We start from the raw sequence: 19633 nt of genomic DNA, 5'->3' as shown, positions 1-19633 counted from the left end.
GTACTGTAAATTCGCAATAAAATTGCTGAGCACTCACATGATTGCCAACTTCTTAGCCGAATTATTTTTAAAAGAAAGTCCTGTTGCTTTGTCTTGTACTCTTTAGCATTCAAAATGGGGGCTTGCAAGTTCCAGTAGGAAACCGTTTGATTGCTGCGCTGTTATTTTAATTTCCCCCGTAGTTTCTCTCCCAACCCCCAGCCAGCGATAATCTGCTCCCCACGTCTTCTCGTTTCTCAAGGTTCAGGGACAAAAGTGCCGACCAATTTTTCAAGCAAGGTTGCACTTCTAAAAAAAATTGCCACCTCACTTCTTGATATGAAACTTTCCTAAACCAGATTGCAACTTGTTCTCATGATAACCGATTCCCTTAAATCTCCCCCCGCCATTGAAAATCGGATTCGGGCAATCACGTGCATTGCGTAGTTTTGGCAATTGCCCTATGAAGAAAACGGACTCAGTATGGCCCTTTTTCACAAAGTATCGAAGACATTAAGAAAATCTTCAGGTGTGGGTATCTTCTGTAGGATAGGACGATATCTAATCAGGAAATCAACCGTATTTTTAAAAATCAAAATGTAAAATTTCGTGTGCAAAACGCTTAATGGAGATGCCGGGGATCGAACCCGGGGCCTCATACATGCAAAGCATGCGCTCTACCACTGAGCTACATCCCCGCCCGCCATGAACGCTCTGGAAATATATATTGAAAAGGCAAAGTTATTGTGCAACCGAAGAAAACCAAATATCTAAACTACCCGTGATATTTCTAGGCTACATTAGGTGCTCGTAACCTTGAAAAAAACCCCAACAGGAACGATAAAGCTTTTTACTTCAAGGTTTCCGTCCCTTAAGTCAGCTCTACTATGAAGTCAAGCCGAACTCTCGAGAATTCCCAATTCACTAGTGCAGATGCAGAAAGCCTTTAAAAACTAGAACTATTTTTGCGCATTTAACAGCTCTTTTACGGGCAAGTGGTGGCCCTTAAAAGGGCCGTTTGTGGTGTGAATACGAAATCAGGAATTTAGCCGCCAAATCCATACAGAGTACGACCTTGGCGCTTCAAGGCGTACACCACATCCATAGCAGTCACGGTCTTCCTTTTCGCGTGCTCGGTGTAAGTTACGGCATCGCGGATCACGTTCTCCAGGAACACCTTTAGGACACCTCGAGTCTCCTCGTAGATCAGCCCAGAAATACGCTTCACTCCTCCGCGGCGAGCCAGCCGGCGAATAGCGGGCTTAGTGATTCCCTGGATGTTATCACGAAGAACCTTCCTGTGCCTTTTGGCACCTCCTTTGCCCAAGCCCTTGCCACCTTTGCCACGACCAGACATCTTGCAAAATCACAATCGGTTACAGCCTCACGAGAAACCAATGTAGCGTAAGCCTCTGCAGTTGTCCTTTTATATCATCGGATCCGACCAGAGGGAAAACTTCAACGTTTGCTCCACCCACGCCTCTCAACCAGTAAAAATACGCCGCGGGTCTTCATACAATTCAACCTGCCGAATGACGTTTTCCTAGTGAAGAGAAACTGTTCTGTCAGCGTACATGAATTAAAACTTCGGTGCTTTTGATAACACCCTTCCTAGATTCTTGGAAATCGAATTGCGGTGATTTGTATTTATTTTTTGACAAATAAATGGCTGGAAAAAGCACGGCACGAGACAGAAATTCCACTTCACTTAAATCTATCCGCTAATTTTAACTGTGAACTAAGGGAATGGAGAAGAGAGCAGAGTTAATTTAGCTTTAGCGCCCCTTGGTAAAAGCTGAATATTATATTATTAAGTTTCTATACTACTGTACCTTTCATCAGGATTACAGGGCGGTTTACAATACAAAAATACGTAGTGAAAAAAACAATAACCCCCCCCCCCAGACACAGTTTAAAAGGCCGCAACACAGATTGCTTAATTAGCCAAAGGTTTAGATTCTAAAACTGGTAAGTGTTCTAGAACTAATTTTTTAAAACTCAATCTGTAAAGTCTACAAGTTGAAGCAGGAAAAACCTTGCTTTGAAGGCCAAACTAATGCCAGTGTACTGTACTGGAAGAAGCAAAGATCACCAGTGTCAAAGCAATGATTCTGCAACAACTTCCTTGGACTGGTCATGTCTGGATGCCTGATTATCGTATTCCAAAGCAACAACTCTATTCCGTACTTAAAAATAGAAAGCGTAATACTGGTGGTCAGCAAAAGAGGTTTGAAGACTCTCTCAAAGCAAATCTTTTAAAAATGTAGCATAAACACCGACAATTGGAAAACACTGGACAGCAAGCGCTCCAATGGGAGCACAGTCTTTACCAAAAGTGTCATGGGATTTGAAGACACTCGAACTCAGGACGCAAGGGAGAAATGTGCTAAGAGGAAGGCACACTTGGCAAATCCACACCATGATCAAATCCTGCCCGGAAACCAACGTCCCCACTGTGGAAGGGCAAGCGGATCCAGAATTGGCCTCCACAGTCACTTATGGACTCACTGTTAAGACCATGTTCGTGGAAGACAATCTAACTCGGCCACGAGTGATTACCAAACACGAAGACAATGACTCCTAGGTAATAGGAATCAGAACTGCAGCTGTGACCTATCTTCATGTTACCAGAACGCATTGACCGATAATATATTTGGAGGCTGTTGCGGGAGAGAATTGGGGGAATCTGAAGCAGAAAAGGAGTTCAAACCCCAGATAGGGAGAAAATTGGGGGGGGGGGTCGATTTCCTTCAAAACATGAGTTTTTGGATTTCACAGGTATTCTTGCCTTGATTAGACAGTCACTAAAAAAAGTCACTAAATAGTCACCTGGGAAAAGACTGGATGAAACTCAAAGCTGCTTTGCCTGCATCCAATATTTCTTTTATTGAAAAGGTTGTAAAGGAACACAACTACATACCAATATTTTACTATTCAGATTCAATACAATATTTTACTATTCAGATTCAGTTTCTAATCTCAGATCAGAAATCAGAATCAATATACCAAGTGCAGAGTGGGGGAACGAAGCAACCAGGCAACATTTATGAGAGAAGTATAAAGTTGGGTAAGTGATAGGACTTGTTAATTCTTAACGAACGTTTACTCACTGTGACTCAAGGGGGAAAATAAGCTGTAGGTTCTATTGAGATTTGAACTCAAAACGCTGGAATCAGAGTCCAGAGTGCTAAACATTACACCATAGAACCACATAAAACGAACTATATTATCAGATCCCGAAGCTGCACAAAAGAAAATGGTTAATTACCAATTAGAAAATGTGTATTTAGCTATTCAATGTGTGTGCTTATGCAAAGGACTAGTGGTAGGTTGATATGTTACCAGTTATTAAACAGAACAATGTTGTCTCCCAAAAAACAGTAACTTGCTTTTTCCTGTACAGTGGTACATCATGGTTAAGTACTTAATTCATTCTGGAGGTCCGAGTTTAACCTGAAACTGTTCTTAACCTGAAGCACCACTTTAGCTAATGGGGCCCCCTGCTGCCGCCGGAGCACGACTTCTGTTCTCATCCTGAAGCAGTTCTTAACCTGAAGCACTATTTATGGGTTAGGGGAGTCTGTAACCTGAAGCGTATGTAACTTGAAGCATATGTAACCCGAGGTACCACTGTACTGGATTGGTAAACAGTTCTTAATTCTTATTACACCAATGAAGCCCCCCCCCCCTTAAATTTTAGTAACTCTGTTGAACCAATTTCTCAATACATTTTAAACTGTTACTTTTGAATGTGGTGGCCAGATTGGCGTTTGATACCATCGACCATAGCATCCTTCTGGACCGTCTTGAGGGGCTGGGAGCTGGGGGCACTGTTATACAGTGGTTCCGCTCCTTCCTCCTGGGCCGTGTTCAGAAAGTGGTGGTGGGGGATGAGTGTTCAGACCCTTGGGCCCTCACTTGTGGGGTGCCTCAGGGTTCTGTCCTCTCCCCCATGCTTTTTAACATCTATATGAAGCCGCTGGGAGAGATCATCAGGAGGTTTGGGCTGGGTGTTCATCAGTATGCGGATGACACCCAGCTCTACCTCTCTTTTAAATCAGAACCAGTGAAGGCGGTGAAGGTCCTGTGTGAGTGTCTGGAGGCGGTTGGAGGATGGATGGCGGCTAACAGATTGAGGTTGAATCCTGACAAGACAGAAGTACTGTTTTTGGGGGACAGAAGGCGGGCAGGTGTGGAGGATTCCCTGGTCCTGAATGGGGTAATTGTGCCCCTGAAGGACCAGGTGCGCAGCCTGGGAGTCATTTTGGACTCACAGCTGTCCATGGAGGCACAGGTCAAATCTGTGTCCAGGGCAGCTGTTTACCAGCTCCATCTGGTACGTAGGCTGAGACCCTATCTGCCTGCGGACTGTCTCGCCAGAGTGGTGCATGCTCTGGTTATCTCCCGCTTGGACTACTGCAATGCGCTCTACGTGGGGCTACCTTTGAAGGTGACGCGGAAACTACAACTAATCCAGAATGCGGCAGCTAGACTGGTGACTGGGAGCGGCCGCCGAGACCATATAACACCGGTCTTGAAAGACCTGCATTGGCTCCCAGTACGTTTCCGAGCACAATTCAAAGTGTTGGTGCTGACCTTTAAAGCCCTAAACGGCCTCGGTCCAGTATACCTGAAGGAGCGTCTCCACCCCCATCAGTCTGCCCGGACGCTGAGGTCTAGCGCCGAGGGCCTTCTGGCGGTTCCCTCACTGCGAGAAGCAAAGCTACAGGGAACCAGGCAGAGGGCCTTCTCGGTAGTGGCGCCCGCCCTGTGGAACGCCCTTCCAGCAGATGTCAAAGCGATAAACAACTACCTGACATTCAGGAGACATCTTAAGGCAGCCCTGTTCAGGGAAGTTTTTAACGTATGACATTTTACTGTATTTTTGGTTTTTATGGAAGCCGCCCAGAGTGGCTGGGGAGGCCCAGCCAGATGGGCGGGGTATAAATAATAAATTATTATTATTATTATTATAGTAGTAGATATATTGGGTACAAGTTGTTAGCCCTAAGAAATAAAACTCAGTAGTGATTTCATCTTTTAAAATAATTTGTGTGGCTCTTAAAAGAGCCTTTTGGTTTAAGTGGAGGAGTTTCCCCCCCAAGTTTACTTGGAGCTGGTGTACTTGGTGACGGCCTTGGTGCCCTCAGACACGGCGTGCTTGGCCAACTCCCCGGGCAGCAGCAGGCGCACAGCAGTCTGGATCTCCCGGGAAGTGATAGTGGATCGCTTGTTGTAATGGGCAAGGCGGGAAGACTCAGCAGCGATGCGCTCGAAGATGTCACTGACGAAGGAGTTCATGATGCTCATGGCCTTGGAAGAAATGCCCGTGTCTGGGTGGACCTGCTTGAGCACCTTGTAGACATAGATGGAGTAGCTCTCCTTCCTGCTCTTCTTGCGCTTCTTGTCGCCCTTCTTCTGGGTCTTGGTGATGGCCTTCTTCGACCCTTTCTTAGGCACGGGAACCGACTTCGCAGGCTCAGGCATCTCGAAATGATTCCAGCAACAGCCGAGAGAGAAATGAAGCGCTCTTCGCCGCCGCTTGTATTTATACGAGTCTCATGCAAATTAGCACCTCAAACCCTCAAATTTCTATTGGTCGGCAATGTAGTATGCAAATAGCATGGAAGCGTTTGTTTATCATTGGATAACCAAGGCTCCTTCACTTTAGCGCCAAAGGGAGTCCATTTCCTATTGGTTAAATCGAGAGTTCGCTCTCATTGGTTCAGTTTCCCCCGCCATCCAATCAGAAGTGCCCGTTTACAATCCGAGAAACGAACTAGGCAAATAAGAAGCCGCGCGGGAATTTTGAAGCTTTGCTCGCGCCTTATGGGATTCGCATTGGGCGTCGCTTGACAGCGATGAGTTTTTAGGATGATCGACGGGATCTCAGAGGACCGACCAGTATCCCTGCTTTGTTTCCTTTTCGGATTAGATGCATGCAAACCAGACAATGAGCTCTTTGGAGCCTGCCGTTTGCTATACGCTGCTGCATTTGATCATGATGAACAGGAAAATAATCAAGCCCCTCCTGCTGTTTGCCTTTATAGGTTGGGAAAGGGGAAAGATAAACACATTGGGAGGCTGCCCTGCGCCTCTTTGTCTCCTAGTTCTCCCAGCCGAGGGAAGTCAGGATGCTGAATATATGTTAAGTCAGCTCTGTCTTCAGCCAAACCAGCCAGAGTAACACGCGTCCAAGGGCCAGTGGCGCAATGGATAACGCGTCTGACTACGGATCAGAAGATTCTAGGTTCGACTCCTGGCTGGCTCGGGAAGGGGCAACTTTTTGGGGGAAGAGGAGGTTTTACCCCACGTTCATCTGTGAGCTAAATGGGGCAGTGGTCTGACTCGGTATAAGGCGATTTCCAAAGCAGGACCCGGCTTAGCTTGATGTTTACCATTGTGGCATCTGCAATGGAGGAGGATGTTCTGGCAATGATCCTACTAAGTGTCTCATCCTGCTCCTTGGGGTTTCAGTTTCTGCTCTACTGCTGCTTCCCACGAAGAGCATCTACTTGCCCACTCTTAGAAGAGGATGCTGAGCTAAGAGAGGCCACTTTGGCCCCATCAACTTCTAAAGTTTGCATGACTCCTTTCTGAGCCGGCAGCATCCTTCCTCTTTCTCACCTCCAGCCCCACTCTGCTGCTCTGTCTTTTTCTCAAGCGCTTTGGTTAACAGGCAAAAGCACAGCAAGGACGGATGTGGTGAGCTCTGCTCTTTACTCCTGTGGTCAGCTTTGGGGGCAGGCAGAATGTTGAGGCAGGCCCGCACCTAGGTCCCTGGCAAGGAACTGTTGTTATTACATTCTAATTTAATAATCCAGGTTTTTAATCTGCTTTTCTATTACGGTTTCCTGGCCTTTATGTTGCATATTTGTTTTGATGGTGTACACACCAAGAAGCCATGCACTGTGCTCTTGAATTTGCAGGGGTGGGGGCGGGTGCTTTCTCATGCCCCCCCTCCACATTGTTGCATTCTGGCTACTTTGAAAATCACATAATTGTAGAGTTATAACCCTAGTCCAACCCCTTGCAATGCAGGGATATGCAGCTGTCCCATATGGGAATCAAACTTGCAAACTTGGCATTATCAGTCCCATGCTCTAACCAACCGAGGCTGAACTGAACGCTATCTATCTACACTATCTATTTGAACACAGATAATAATAATAATAATAGTAATAATAATAATAATAATTTATTATTTGTACCCCGCCCATCTGGCTGGGTTTCCCCAGCCACTCTGGGCGGCTTCCACAGAAACCAAAAAACACTAAAATATCATACATTAAAAGCTTCCCTGAATAGGGCCGCCTTAAGATGTCTTCTGAATGTCAGGTAGTTGTCCATCACCTTGACATCCAATGGGAGGGCGTTCCACAGGGCGGGCGCCACCACCGAAAAGGCCCTCTGCCTGGTTCCCTGTAGCTTCGCTTCTCGTAATGAGGGAACCGCCAGAAGGCCCTCGGCGCTGGACCTCAGTGATGGCATTGTCACAGCTAGATCAGATGTGGTTAGCAGCTCTTTGATGGGGCTGAGTAAAGCTTATGGCCTATAGGCTGAGTTCTGCACCAAGCTCAGGGTTCATGTCATTGAAATTCTGCTCAGTATTGATCCAGAGGAGAACTCCAGCGTATCGTTAGCAGAGCAAAAACTTAAACACATTGCAGGATTCCCAAAAAGTAGACCAAAGGCATGGACGTGCCCAAGGATTAAGGCGTTCTGGGAGATGATATATAATGAAATGAAAAAGGTATTCAAATATACCTTCCTGAAGAAACCAGAGGCCTTTCTCCTGGGCATGGTCGGCCAATTGGTGTTAAATGGTGATAAAGAAGGATAGAACTTTCTTTATGTATGCAACAACAGCAGCAAGATTACTCATTGCGAAGTATTGGAAGACCCAGGAGCTACCCACACTGGAAGAATGGCAGATGAAAGTGATGGACTACATGGAATTGGCAGAAATGACTGGCAGAATTCGTGACCAGGGAGAAGAGTCGGTGGAAGAAGATTGGAAGAAATTTAAAGACTACTTGCAGAAGCACTGTAAAATTAAGGAATGTTAAAATGGCGTTTGATTGAAAAGAAGTGGTATTGGTAAAAAGATTTTTAAGAAAAGGTAAATGGGGATTGATAAAGGATAAATGCTAGAGGGTAAGGATTTGCTGAATTTAATATTTGAACTGGAATACAAAATGGGAGGTGTGAGGAGGTCAAGAAACTAGTGAATGAACTATAAGAGATGAAAATATAAATTTATTCTCTGTTCTGTTTTTTGGTTCTTCTCTTCTTTCTTTTTTTTCTTCTTTCCTTTCTTTTCCTAATGGTTTGTTACTGTGTATTTTTTATATGTTTTGTTTTTGTATGCTTTTATTCTTGAAGTTTTCCTTATGTTTAAATCTTGAAATTTTTTATTGTTTGTGAAACTTTAATAAACATTATTTTTTTAAAAAACAAAAAGTAGACCAAAGGCAATTGATATTTCATCCAGCAGAGAGCTTTACTGAAGGCAAATGAGCATAATGGTCACAAATCCGATGTATTCAGGATTGGCACAACAGACTTAACTTAAACTTACAATAACTTATAATAAGACTAAACCTTAACACTATATACAGAATTGGCGGAGCTGATTGGGAGAATCAAAAACCAGCGTGATGGAGCTTTCCAAAAACACTGGAGTAAATTTGTACAATATTTGAAGGATAATTGTAAACAATTAACAACACTAGCAGGGTTGTTATGAAAAGATCTGTAACAATGATTACTGCCTTTTTATACTTACTCAAAATTTGTGATAATTGGAATAAGTGAAATGTAAATTGGAAGAGGTACAAATGCTAGGATATAGAAGTGAATTATGAAAACCATGAGGCGGGAGGGAGGGAAGTTGATTAGCTCATATGAGCAAAGAGTTAAGGTAACAATAAGGATGTATTTAAATATTATAAAGGCAAATTGATATTTCATCCAGCAGAGAGCTTTACTGAAGACAAATGAGCATAATGGTCACAAATCCAATGCGTTCAGGATTGGCACCGTCCATAGGAAATCCAGTTGCAGCAGACTTAACTTAAACTTACAATAACTTATAATAAGACTAAAACACTATATATAGAACACCACACCAGAAGGAAGAGAGACAGAAAGATAAAGTGAAACCTAGGCTCCTCCCAGCTGTATTATTATCCGTAGTCAGCATGACTTTGACAGAAGAAATAAGGCAGGCATGTTGAACAGGTAGACTGTGATCTGCCGGCAGATCACTGGACGTTTGTGATAAATCACCAGGGGGTAGATCACTGCCAGTTTTTAACTGTGTGAGTAGATCGCGGTCTCCTGGGAGTTGGCCACCCCTGAAATAAGGGAACCAGTTTAAGTCAGCTGTACTCAGCTTCTATGAAGGAACAACTCAAACATCACGAACCTTCTGCTTGTTTCTTTCACACAGAGAAAAGCTCCCAGTAACGCAGAAAGGACTGACAACCCCGGGACCAGGGGGAGGGGACGCTGGAAGACGATTGGATTGTTTTTATTCTATTGTATTTTTCTTTTTGTATTGCTATTACTAGAAATGTTTTATGAACTATTCTTATTAGAAATGTTTGATGAATGTTGGGAAAATGCTGAAATGAAAGTACCTGGCTCTTGTTAAAATGTTTAAAGAATATGGTAAAAAGGTAATGGTTACGAGAAGTTGGTAAAAAAGACTTAAGCTCTAAGATTATTTTTATAAGATAAAACGAGAATAGAGTAAGGTAATGTAACGATTAAATACTATGAATTATGGATTTAAGTTTTAAGTATCAAGGATTCCTATAAGATAGGATGATAATAGAGTAAGGTAAAGTAATGATAGAATATTACAAACTTTGAAAAGGATTTGCTGGGACAATTATCAATCAAGATACAAGAGATGGGAGGAGGAGGAGGAGGTCGTGGAAAGAAGGTAATGGAAATTGGAGAATTTGAAAAGGATGGTTTTATTTTTGATTTCTTTTTATATTTTTTGTTTGTTTGTTTTTGTAATTTTGTCTGTTTTTGTGTGTATTTTTTTAAAAAATTCTTATGTTCTAATAAATATAATTTTTAAAAAAATAGCTCCCAGTAACCCTCTCGAATTAAGCAGAATAGGAAAGATCTCTGCACATCAGATCAAGAAATGTCAACTGACAATGTGCTGGAGGGAAAGGTGTGGTGTTGCGGTTCCTGTCTTTGGGGTTTGTTTCAGCAGCACCAGCTTGTTGTCTGTCTTGAGAGAGAGAGCAGGGCAAAGAGGGAGTAGGGTACCCCAGCCGTGGGTGATCTTTGAAGGATACGGACAGAGCATGAAGTCTGCCGCTTTTGTGACAGGTTGGTGACCTCTCTGCCCCCCTCAGATGGGGGAAGTTTGCTTTCTATCTCACATTCACACCATTTTTATTGCATCTCTCCTTTGTTCTGCACTTCCAGCCTGCCTCCAGATCCTTCTTGTGAGATCAACCCACCTAGGTAAAGTTGACTTCCATTCTTGTTTGTTGTTGTTGTTGTTTAGTCGTTTGGTTGTGTCTGACTCTTTGTGACCCCCTGGACCAGAGCACGCCAGGCACTCCTGTCTTCCACTGCCTCCCGCAGTTTGGTCAAATTCATGCTGGTAGCTTCGAGAACACTATCCAGCCATCTCGTCCTCTGTCGTCCCCTTCTCCTTGTGCCCACCATTTTTCCCAACATCAGGGTCTTTTCCAGGGAGTCTTCTCTTCTCCTTAGGTGGTCAAAGTCTTGGAGTCTCAGCTTCAGGATCTGTCCTTCCAGTGAGCACTCAGGGCTGATTTCCTTCAGAATGGAGAGGTTTGATCTTCTTGCAGTCCATGGGACTCTCCAGAGTCTCCTCCAGCACCATAATTCAAAAGCATCAATTCTTTGGCGATCAGCCTTCTTTATGGTCCAGCTCTCACTTCCATACATCACTACTGGGAAAACCAGAGCTTTAATGATAAGGACCTTTGTCGGCAAGGTGATGTTTCTGCTTTTTAAGATGTTGTCTAGGTTTGTCATTGCTTTTCTCCCAAGAAGCCGGCGTCTTTTAATTTCATGACTGCTGTCACCATCTGCAGTGATCATGGAGCCCAAGGAAGTAAAATCTCTCACTGCCTCCATTTCTTCCCCTTCTATTTGCCAGGAGGTGATGGGCCCAGTGGCAAATGATCTTGGTTTTTTTGATGTTGAGCTTCAGACCATATTTTGCGCTCTCCTCTTTCACCCTCATTAAAAAGTTTTTTAATTCCTCCTCACTTTCTGCCATCAAGGTTGTGTCATCTGCCTATCTGAGGTTGTTGATATTTCTTCCGGCAATCTTAATCCTGGCTAGGGATTCATCCAGCCCAGCCTTTCACATGATGAATTCTGCATATAAGTTAAATAAGCAGGGAGACAATATACAGCCTTGTCATACTCCTTTCCCAGTTTTGAACCAGTCAGTTGTTCCATATCCAGTTCTAACTGTAGCTTCTTGTCCCACATAGAGATTTCTCAGGAAACAGATGAGGAGATCAGGCACTCCCATTTCTTTAAGAACATGCCACAGTTCCAAGGGATGTAAGGGTGTTACTTTTTTATTTAAAAAATGTCACACACACCCCTTGTTACAAAATTAAATAATTAGACTTACATGGCTGACAAAGAATGGGTAAAATGCTAAACACATTATTTTTCAGTACACAATAATCTGGTGGTTACAGTAAACTAGTATAATGAATTCTTCAGCAAATCAACTTGAGTAGGAGGAGCGAGCTAATGAGTTGTGCTTGCTTATCTGCACCATACTGCAATATATGTTGTATTTCTCATCCATGTGTTGTTTCATGTATACTTAATAAAATCACACCATGAAGTGTAAAAATTATACTGTTTGTTTCCCTCCTTTTCCGTTTTTGTGACAGCTTCTCCATTACAGCTGTTTGTCTGACTGTGTTACACCGGTGATCAATATTCATTAATTGCAAGTTTCTCCAAGTTCTGGCTATTACCATTCTAGCTGCCGTTAATAAATGTGTTATCAATTCCTTCTTCATTGGTCCATATCTGAAGTATATAAATTAAGTGGTCGCTGGGGTTGTCTGAGAGATCTCTTTAAAAACTTCTTTCCAAAGTAGTTCTATTTGTGGACATTCCTACCACATATGTTGGTATGTGCGTATAATTTGCACCCTCTGCAACATAACGGAGGGCTATTGAGTTTTAAGGGAGGCACCTCAGTGTTAAATACCATCCATGCACAATTTTGAGAGAACTTCCTCAAGTCACAGATTCAGGGCTGCATTTAGGTTTGACGAGGCCCTAAGCTACTGAAGGTAATGGGGCCCTTTATATGTCCAGCTGTCCTTCGTCAACAACAAATTGTTGCTTTGTGCTGAATATATGCTATATGATAATTTATGGACCTCATAGGTATCTAATGTCTATTACACATAACAAATAGGAGCCTACGCAACACAAAACACTGTTGCTGTATGTAGGTTTTATTTTATTCGTTTTTTGTTTTTTATTTTGGAGATGTACATCCTCTATTTTCCACCCACATTCTGATTCAATGTCTTTTTTTATTTGATTATACATATTTTTTACCAGCATCTTGGTTTCCCCTTTCTTTAATTTGAAGCCAACCAATTTTCCAGATCTATTTATCTCTTTTGTCACGGCTGGTATGCTCACTCTTGGTTGCTCTAAGGTTAATACAATGTCATCCGTGAACGCTTTTATTTTGTAATTTTGCTGGCCCACTGTTATTCCATGAATTTTATTATTCATCCTTATATTTCTTCTCCCTTTCTATGTTCCTTTATATTTTCCACGGTTTACCTTTTCCCTTTTGGCCACCAGATGGCGCCAGAGACACTCCTGTACTTGACTGCTACTTATGCCTCACAAGTAATACATGTTGTTGTTGTTGTTGTTGTTGTTGTTGTTGAGTCGTTTAGTCGTGTCCGACTCTTCATGACCCCCTGGACCAGAGCACGCCAGGCACTCCTGTCTTCCACCGCCTCCTGCAGTTTGGTCAAACTCATGTTTGTAGCTTCGAGAACACTGTCCCACCATCTCGTCCTCCGTCCTCCCCTTCTCCTTGTGCCCTCCATCTTTCCCAACATCAGGGTCTTTTCCAGGGAGTCTTCTCTTCTCATGAGGTGGCCAAAGTCTTGGAGCCTCAGCTTCAGTATCTGTCCTTCCAGTGAGCACTCAGGGCTGATTTCCTTCAGAATGGAGAGGTTTGATCTTCTTGCAGTCCATGGGACTCTCAAGAGTCTCCTCCAGCACCAGAATTCAAAAGCATCAATTATTCGACGATCAGCCTTCTTTATGGTCCAGCTCTCACTTCCATACATCACTACTGGGAAAACCATAGCTTTTACTATACGGACCTTTGTTGGCAAGGTGATGTCTCTGCTTTTTAAAAGTAGAGACAAGTAATACATAGGAAGCGCTTTTCATAGTGTGTGCCTTCAGTTTCCTTCTCAGAGTGTCTTCGTCCTCTGGGTTTCATGCGTTTGTTTCCTGACTGGCTGGGTTTCCTCTCCTTCTCCAGAGATCCCACCTGCAGCAATTCTTTCCTTGGATCCCCAGCACCACATCTACATCAAAGGTGAAAAGGTGATTCTCACTTGTTCGGCTCCTGATGGTTTGGAGGTGGCAGGATACACGTTCTTCAAAGAACAGCAAGATCGGACCTTCAAGGAGTTGCCCAATAGTAGAATGGGGCCTTATGAGATGTTCCGTGTCAATGAAGATACTGTTGGGAATTACAGCTGTTTGTACTTTATCATGCCCTCAAGACAGCAAATCTGGTCCCCACAGAGCAACCTTGTCTTTGTAGCCATGGCAGGTGAGCATCTTTGAATTTTACTGTTTGACATTATCTTGTTAATTTGCAACACAAGAGGGAGAGGAGCATTGTGTTCCGAAAGGATTTCAGACTGCCTTGAAGGTAATACGGTACAGTGGAACCTTGGTACTCAAACTTAATCCGTTCCAGAAGTCCGTTTGACTACCGAAACCGTTCGAAAACCAAAGCACGGCTTCTGATTGGCTGCGGGAGCATCCTGCACTCAATCTGAATCTGCGTCGGATGTTCGGCTTCCGAAAAACGTTCAAAAACTGGAACACTTACTGGATTTGCGGCGCTCAGGAGCCGATTTGTTCGTCGACTAAGCCGTTCGAGAACCAAGGTACCACTGTACAGTGTACAGTGGTACCTCAGGTTACAGACGCTTCAGGTTACAAACTCCACTAACCCAGAAATAGTACCTCAGGTTAAGAACTTTGCTTCAGGATGAGAACAGAAATCGCGCTCTGGAGGTATGGCGGCAGCAGGAGGCCCCATTAGCTAAAGTGGTGCTTCAGGTTAAGAACAGTTTCAGGTTAAGAACGGACCTCTGGAACGAATTAAGTACTTAACCTGAGGTACCACTGTACTAATAATGAAAGGAGCAGCATTCACATCCCCTCCAACATTTCCCTGATGATAACAGGGACATCCTAAGGAAAAGCAGGGCATTCTGGGATCAAATCAGAAGCTGAGATGACGTCTGTAAATCCAGAGACTGTCCCTGGAAAATTGGGATACTTGGAGGGACTGCTTTCATTTACTGCATGCAACTTCCTTCAGAGTAAACATACTGTGGGTGCTAGCATGTGGGAATGTTTATTGTCAGAGTAGATGCATTGAAGGTAATGGGACATGGCTAACTTAAGGCCATTAATTTCAATGGGTCTCCTCTGAGTAGGACTTATCTGGTTGCAATACATCATCAGGTCTGAATGTTTTTTCCAAGGGGGGGTTGAAATTTCTGGGGAAATTGTTCTCTGCTGAAACCCAGATTCGTAACACAAACTTCTTTGGGTGTCATAGTTGGCCACAGAGCTGAATGAATGAATCTTTATTTGTGTCAGCCATCGGCCATAGCAATAAAACAACAATATGATATACAAAGAATAGAAATAAAAAGTCAATTACATAAAATACATTTTCGGGTTTTGAATCAAGAGTCAAATAGTGGATCTAGTTCTGATTGCCCCAGCTAAAAACCTTGCAACCTTTGCTGTCACCTGCTCATCTTGATCTGCCAAGGGAAAGGGTACTGTGGCAGTGGTTGGGCGACCCAGAATGGACAATAAAAAAGGGGTGATAATCTCATTCCTCAAGTCTTTATAAAGAGTGCAAGCCAGAAGGGCGTGTGCCACCGATTCAGTACTGCCATCTCCACAGGGACATAAGTGTTTTTCATGTGGAATCTGTTGGAATCGTCCCTCAAGTACAGTCGAGGGCAGTACATTCAATCTTGCAAGATTAAAAGCACGTCTATATTTTAGAATTGCTAGGTTATGCAGGTAGGGTGCCAGAGAGTTGAAATGGGAAGGTAGAAAGTAGTCATACCATTGGCAAAAGTTTCTTATTGTGGCCAAGTTGTTCTGACGCTAGGTCTCATTTAAGGTAAAGGTAAAGGGACCCCTGACCATTAGGTCCAGTCATGACTGACTCTGGGGTTGCGGTGCTCATCTCGCTTTATTGGCCGAGGGAGCCGGCGTACAGCTTCCGGGTCATGTGGCCAGCATGACTAAGCCGCTTCTGGCGAACCAGAGCAGTGCACGGAAACACCGTTTACCTTCCCACTGGAGTGGTACCTATTTATCTACTTGCACTTTGACGTGCTTTCAAACTGCTAGGTTGGCAGGAGCAGGGACCCAGCAACGGGAGCTCACCCCGTCGCAGGGATTCGAACCGCCAACCTTCTGATTGGCAAGTCCTAGGCTCTGTGGTTTAACCCACAGCGCCACCCACGTCCCGTGTCAGTCTCATTCAGGCGCTGACAAATTAGACTGCTTTCTTTACTAAAACCCAAAGTGATTACCTGTTGTGGTGATAAACCACAAGAGTGAAGGTTTTGATGGGCAATTTTAGTCCAGGCGCTCCTGTGACAATCTTGCAGCCACAGAGCTGGCAATCGACAAAGCAGAATGCCAGCGTCAGAGCCATGACTTTTCATAGAGCTGTCCAGCCAAAATACATGCCTTCTCTTTAAAAGCCAAGTGGACCACAGTCTCTTAACCATTGAGCCAAGTCATTCTCCTCAGTTGATTGTTTCTCCTTTGTGAACGATCACTCCAGATCACCCTCCCTCTCCAACGCTGAAAGTGAATCCTCCACCTGGAGCGGTGAACGAAGGGGACTCCCTAAACCTCACTTGCCTGGCCAACGAGGGAGAGACTGAGAAAAGATTCGCTTTCTACAGGGATGGACTTGCGATAACCTTCAGCGATGAAGGATCTGTGTGGCGCTTCAGAGAACCTGGAACTAACTTCTCAAATGCCTCTGTTAGCATCTTGAAAGCCAAGCTCAACCATAGTGGAGAATTTGCTTGCAGCTATGAGGAAGAGGTTGGTGGCCGGTGGGTGACCTCTTCCTGGAGCCAGACGGTGAAAATCATGGTGAAAGTCCCAGGCGAGTTATTTGGGGAAAGTTAGAGCTCAATTTAGCAGAAGGATATTCCATTTTTCTGTGTTGATTGAAGTATTAAGGGGACGCCACTGGATGGGCCAGAAAAAGGGGGGAGATTGAGCAAAATGTCTGTCATTCCCTGTAACCTGTAAATGTCATCTATTTTATTTCCTATGCCTTTTGTTGTTGTTTAGTCGTTTAGTCGTGTCTGACTCTTCGTCACCCCCTGGACCAGAGCACGCCAGGCACTCCTGTCTTCCACTGCCTCCCGCAGTTTGGTCAAACTCATGTTGGTAGCTTCGAGAACACTGTCCCACCATCTCGTCCTCCGTCGTCCCCTTCTCCTTGTGCCCTCCATCTTTCCCAACCTCAGGGTCTTTTCCAGGGAGTCTTCTCTTCTCATGAGGTGGCCAAAGTCTTGGAGATTCAGCTTCAGGATCTGTCCTTCCAGTGAGCACTCAGGGCTGATTTCCTTCAGAATGGAGAGGTTTGATCTTCTTGCAGTCCAGGGGACTCTCAAGAGTCTCCTCCAGCACCAGAATTCAAAAGCATCCATTCTTCGGCGATCTGCCTTCTTTATGGTCCAGCTCTCACTTCCATACATCACCTCAGCCTTATTGTTGAGTAAGAGTGAGCAGTTCATATTTGAAAGGATTGAAAGGAGAGAGAGAGAGAGGTAGAGAGAAAGGTGTTATTTGCAGGGCTCAAACATTTTCCCTCTTCAACTTGTCTAGAAAAGTCTGGCACTAGTTACTTGTCCTGAAAGTTCAGAACTTGAATATTTATTTTGCATGACATTTGCTGCCTGTCTCGCATCCAAGGACAAGGAAGCCTTATTAAAAACGCAATAACCTAACCATTTTTCCTTTCTTTTCTCAGATCCTTCACCATCAACAGGTCCATCGCTGGCATTTGCATATCTGGCAGTCCCGTTTGTGATTCTGATGATTCTCTTCATTCTCTACTTTGGACAGAAAAAGACTGGTAGTTATGTGATGGGTTTTGCGGATACTGTGATGCTTATGTGAATAATATTGTGTGTACCTTTTCCGCCTTTGTCTCTCTTTCTCTCCTTTTTGGAAGCAGTGAAATGCCAGCAGGATTCTGAGCCAGAAGAACAGCAGGAGGACGAGGAGGAGGAGGAGGAACTAGGTGATCGTGAAACAGGGGAGCCCCAAACAGCAGTTTTGCAGGAACACGACCAAGTAAGCACAGAGATTCATGTGTAATATTAGTTACATCCATGAAAAACTGCCTAACTACCTTCATGGAATGTGGTGCTACTGCAAGATGCAATGATAGCCTACAAATGACCAAGTTCGTGGACAGAGATCTCTGTTGTGTACTGCCTTTAGATATCTTCTAAAAGTCAGATAGTTGTTTATTTCCTTGACATCTGCTGGGAGGGCGTTCCACAGGGCGGGCGCCACCACAGAGAAGGCCCTCTACCTGGTTCCCTGTAACTTTGCTTCTCGCAGGGAGGGAACCGCCAGAAGGCCCTCAGAGCGGGACCTCAGTGTCCGGACTGAACGATGGGAGTGGAGATGCTCCTTCAGGCCTACTGGGCCTTTGAGGCCATTTAGGGATTTCAAGGTCAGCACCAACACTTTGAATTGTGCTCGGAAACGTACTGGGAGCCAATGATCAAGCACTAGGAAGTGGGAGAAAAAGCTTCCTTCTCTGAGCTCCGGCTATGTAGGGTTGTAGGCCAACAGTAGGACATATGCTCTGCATGTAGAAGGTCTGAGGATCAATCCCACTGGCCTCTTCAGGTAAGGCTGTGAAGGACTTAGAAAGCTGCTGCCAACCAGTGTCCACAATACCAGATAAGATACCCAGGGAAGTTATTTGCCAGGCCCCTCCTGCTTTCAGTACTGACCAATGGCACCCTCACATTCCTTCTGTTCCCACAGGGCTCAACCATCACCTACGCCACCATCAAATTCTGCTCTGCTAAGTCTTGCTTAGGAAATGGGCTCCGACTGGTGGAAGAGGAGAAGGTGATGTACAGCGAGGTTCTATTTCCACCTACTAACAGAGGAAGAAAGTGAAGAGATTGTGGAAAGGAAAGAGATTATGGAGTTTTGAGTGGCTGCCAAAGGATTCTACATCGCTTAACAGTTGGTTTATTGCTCTCAGCCAGGGCATGGCTGAAGGCACGGGAGGTGCCCATCTTGCGGAAGCTAAGCAGGTTCGGGTCTGGTCAGTGTCTGGGTGGGTGACTAGCTGGGAACCACAGATGTGCTGCTGTGAAGGTGTCCAGTGGATGGAAGAAAGGATGGGATGTAAATTTAAGAAAAGAAAACAAAGAAATACGTGTTGGTTGAGGTCCTCTGCACATTCCACAGAAATCAACGCAGCTTCTATTCAGTAAAGACAATTCGATTCTTACAAGTTGAATTCTGATGTGATTAAAGATTTACAGTGTCATTTACAAACATGGTTGGGAAAGAGAAGAGGGCAACTAATCCAGAATGCAGCTGCCAGACTGGTGACAGGGAGTGGCCAACGGGACCATATAACACGAGTCCTGCATTGGCTCCCAGTACGTTTCTGGGCAGAATTCAAAGTGTTGGTGCTAACCTTGAAAGCCCTAAATGGCCTCAAAGGCCCAGTAGACCTGAAGGAGCGTCTCCACCCCCATCGTCCAGCCCAGACACTGAGGTCCAGCGCTGAGGGCCTTCTGGCAGTTCCCTCCCTGCGAGAAGCCAAGTTACAGGGAACCAGGCAGAGGGCCTTCTCGGTAGTGGCACCCGCCCTATGGAACGTCCTCTTTTCAGATGTTGAGAAAATAAAGAACTATATTACTTTTAGAAGACATCTGAAGGCAGCCCTGTATTGGGAAGTTTTTAATGTTTGATGTTTCATTATGCTTTTATAGTTGTTGGAAGCTGCCCAGAGTGGCTGGGGCAAGCCAGTCAGATGGGCGGGGTACAAATAATAAAATTATTATTATTATTGTGCTTCCTGCATAGTAATATGGTTCTCATGAATATTTATTTTTTAATTTAATTTAATTTGTATGCTACCCCTCAGCCGAAGTTCTCAGCATGGTTCACAGAATAAAACCGCAAAGGTCATAATAAGAACAAGAACAAAGCAAAACAATAACCCCCCCTCCCAAAAACACATTTAAATAATTGCCTGGCACCTAAAAATGTATAATGAAGGCGCCAGAAGGCG

The 19633-nt window shown here is 44.3% G+C and overlaps 2 protein-coding genes and 1 pseudogene across 4 annotated transcripts; 1 reads left to right on the top strand and 2 right to left on the bottom strand.

Annotated features, from left to right (window-relative positions):
* Positions 1–951: 951 nt before the first annotated feature.
* On the bottom strand, positions 952–1537 carry LOC308572384 (histone H4). The gene has a single exon (XM_081168363.1). The coding sequence runs from the start codon at positions 1334–1336 to the stop codon at positions 1025–1027; it is 312 nt and encodes a 103-aa protein (XP_081024489.1). The 5' UTR covers positions 1337–1537; the 3' UTR covers positions 952–1024.
* A 3469-nt stretch (positions 1538–5006) lies between these two features.
* On the bottom strand, positions 5007–5483 carry LOC308571633 (histone H2B 7 pseudogene; annotated as a pseudogene). The gene has a single exon. The product of its transcript is annotated as a histone H2B 7 pseudogene (transcript).
* A 3783-nt stretch (positions 5484–9266) lies between these two features.
* Positions 9267–19413, top strand: LOC308572098 (uncharacterized protein). 2 transcript variants are annotated; one of them, XM_081167977.1, is made up of 8 exons: positions 9267–9446; positions 10091–10335; positions 10435–10473; positions 13541–13837; positions 16121–16453; positions 17330–17434; positions 17537–17655; positions 18364–19413. In XM_081167977.1, exons 1-8 carry the CDS (start codon positions 9382–9384, stop codon positions 18499–18501), a joined length of 1341 nt encoding a protein of 446 aa, XP_081024103.1. In that variant the 5' UTR covers positions 9267–9381; the 3' UTR covers positions 18502–19413. The 2 variants fall into 2 exon arrangements, with proteins under 2 accessions (XP_081024103.1, XP_081024102.1); XM_081167976.1 differs by having other exon boundaries at positions 17534–17655.
* Positions 19414–19633: the final 220 nt, after the last annotated feature.

Source organism: Podarcis bocagei (assembly GCF_964188305.1).
Source record: "Podarcis bocagei genome assembly, chromosome: 13".
NCBI classification, from domain to species: domain Eukaryota; kingdom Metazoa; phylum Chordata; class Lepidosauria; order Squamata; family Lacertidae; genus Podarcis; species Podarcis bocagei.
Note: the sequence above shows the minus strand (reverse complement) of the source record. Positions and strands in the feature narration are given on the sequence as shown.

Bases quoted from the DNA above. Each gene is read 5' to 3' on its own strand.
- LOC308572384 (XM_081168363.1), bottom strand. From the start codon at position 1,336: ATGTCTGGTCGTGGCAAAGGTGGCAAGGGCTTGGGCAAAGGAGGTGCC.
- LOC308572098 (XM_081167976.1), top strand. From the start codon at position 9,382: ATGAAGGAACAACTCAAACATCACGAACCTTCTGCTTGTTTCTTTCAC. The intron at 10,474-13,540 runs GTAAAGTTGACT...CTCCTTCTCCAG, and splicing joins TGTGAGATCAACCCACCTAG to AGATCCCACCTGCAGCAATT. The intron at 17,435-17,533 runs GTAGTTATGTGA...CCTTTTTGGAAG, and splicing joins CTTTGGACAGAAAAAGACTG to CAGTGAAATGCCAGCAGGAT.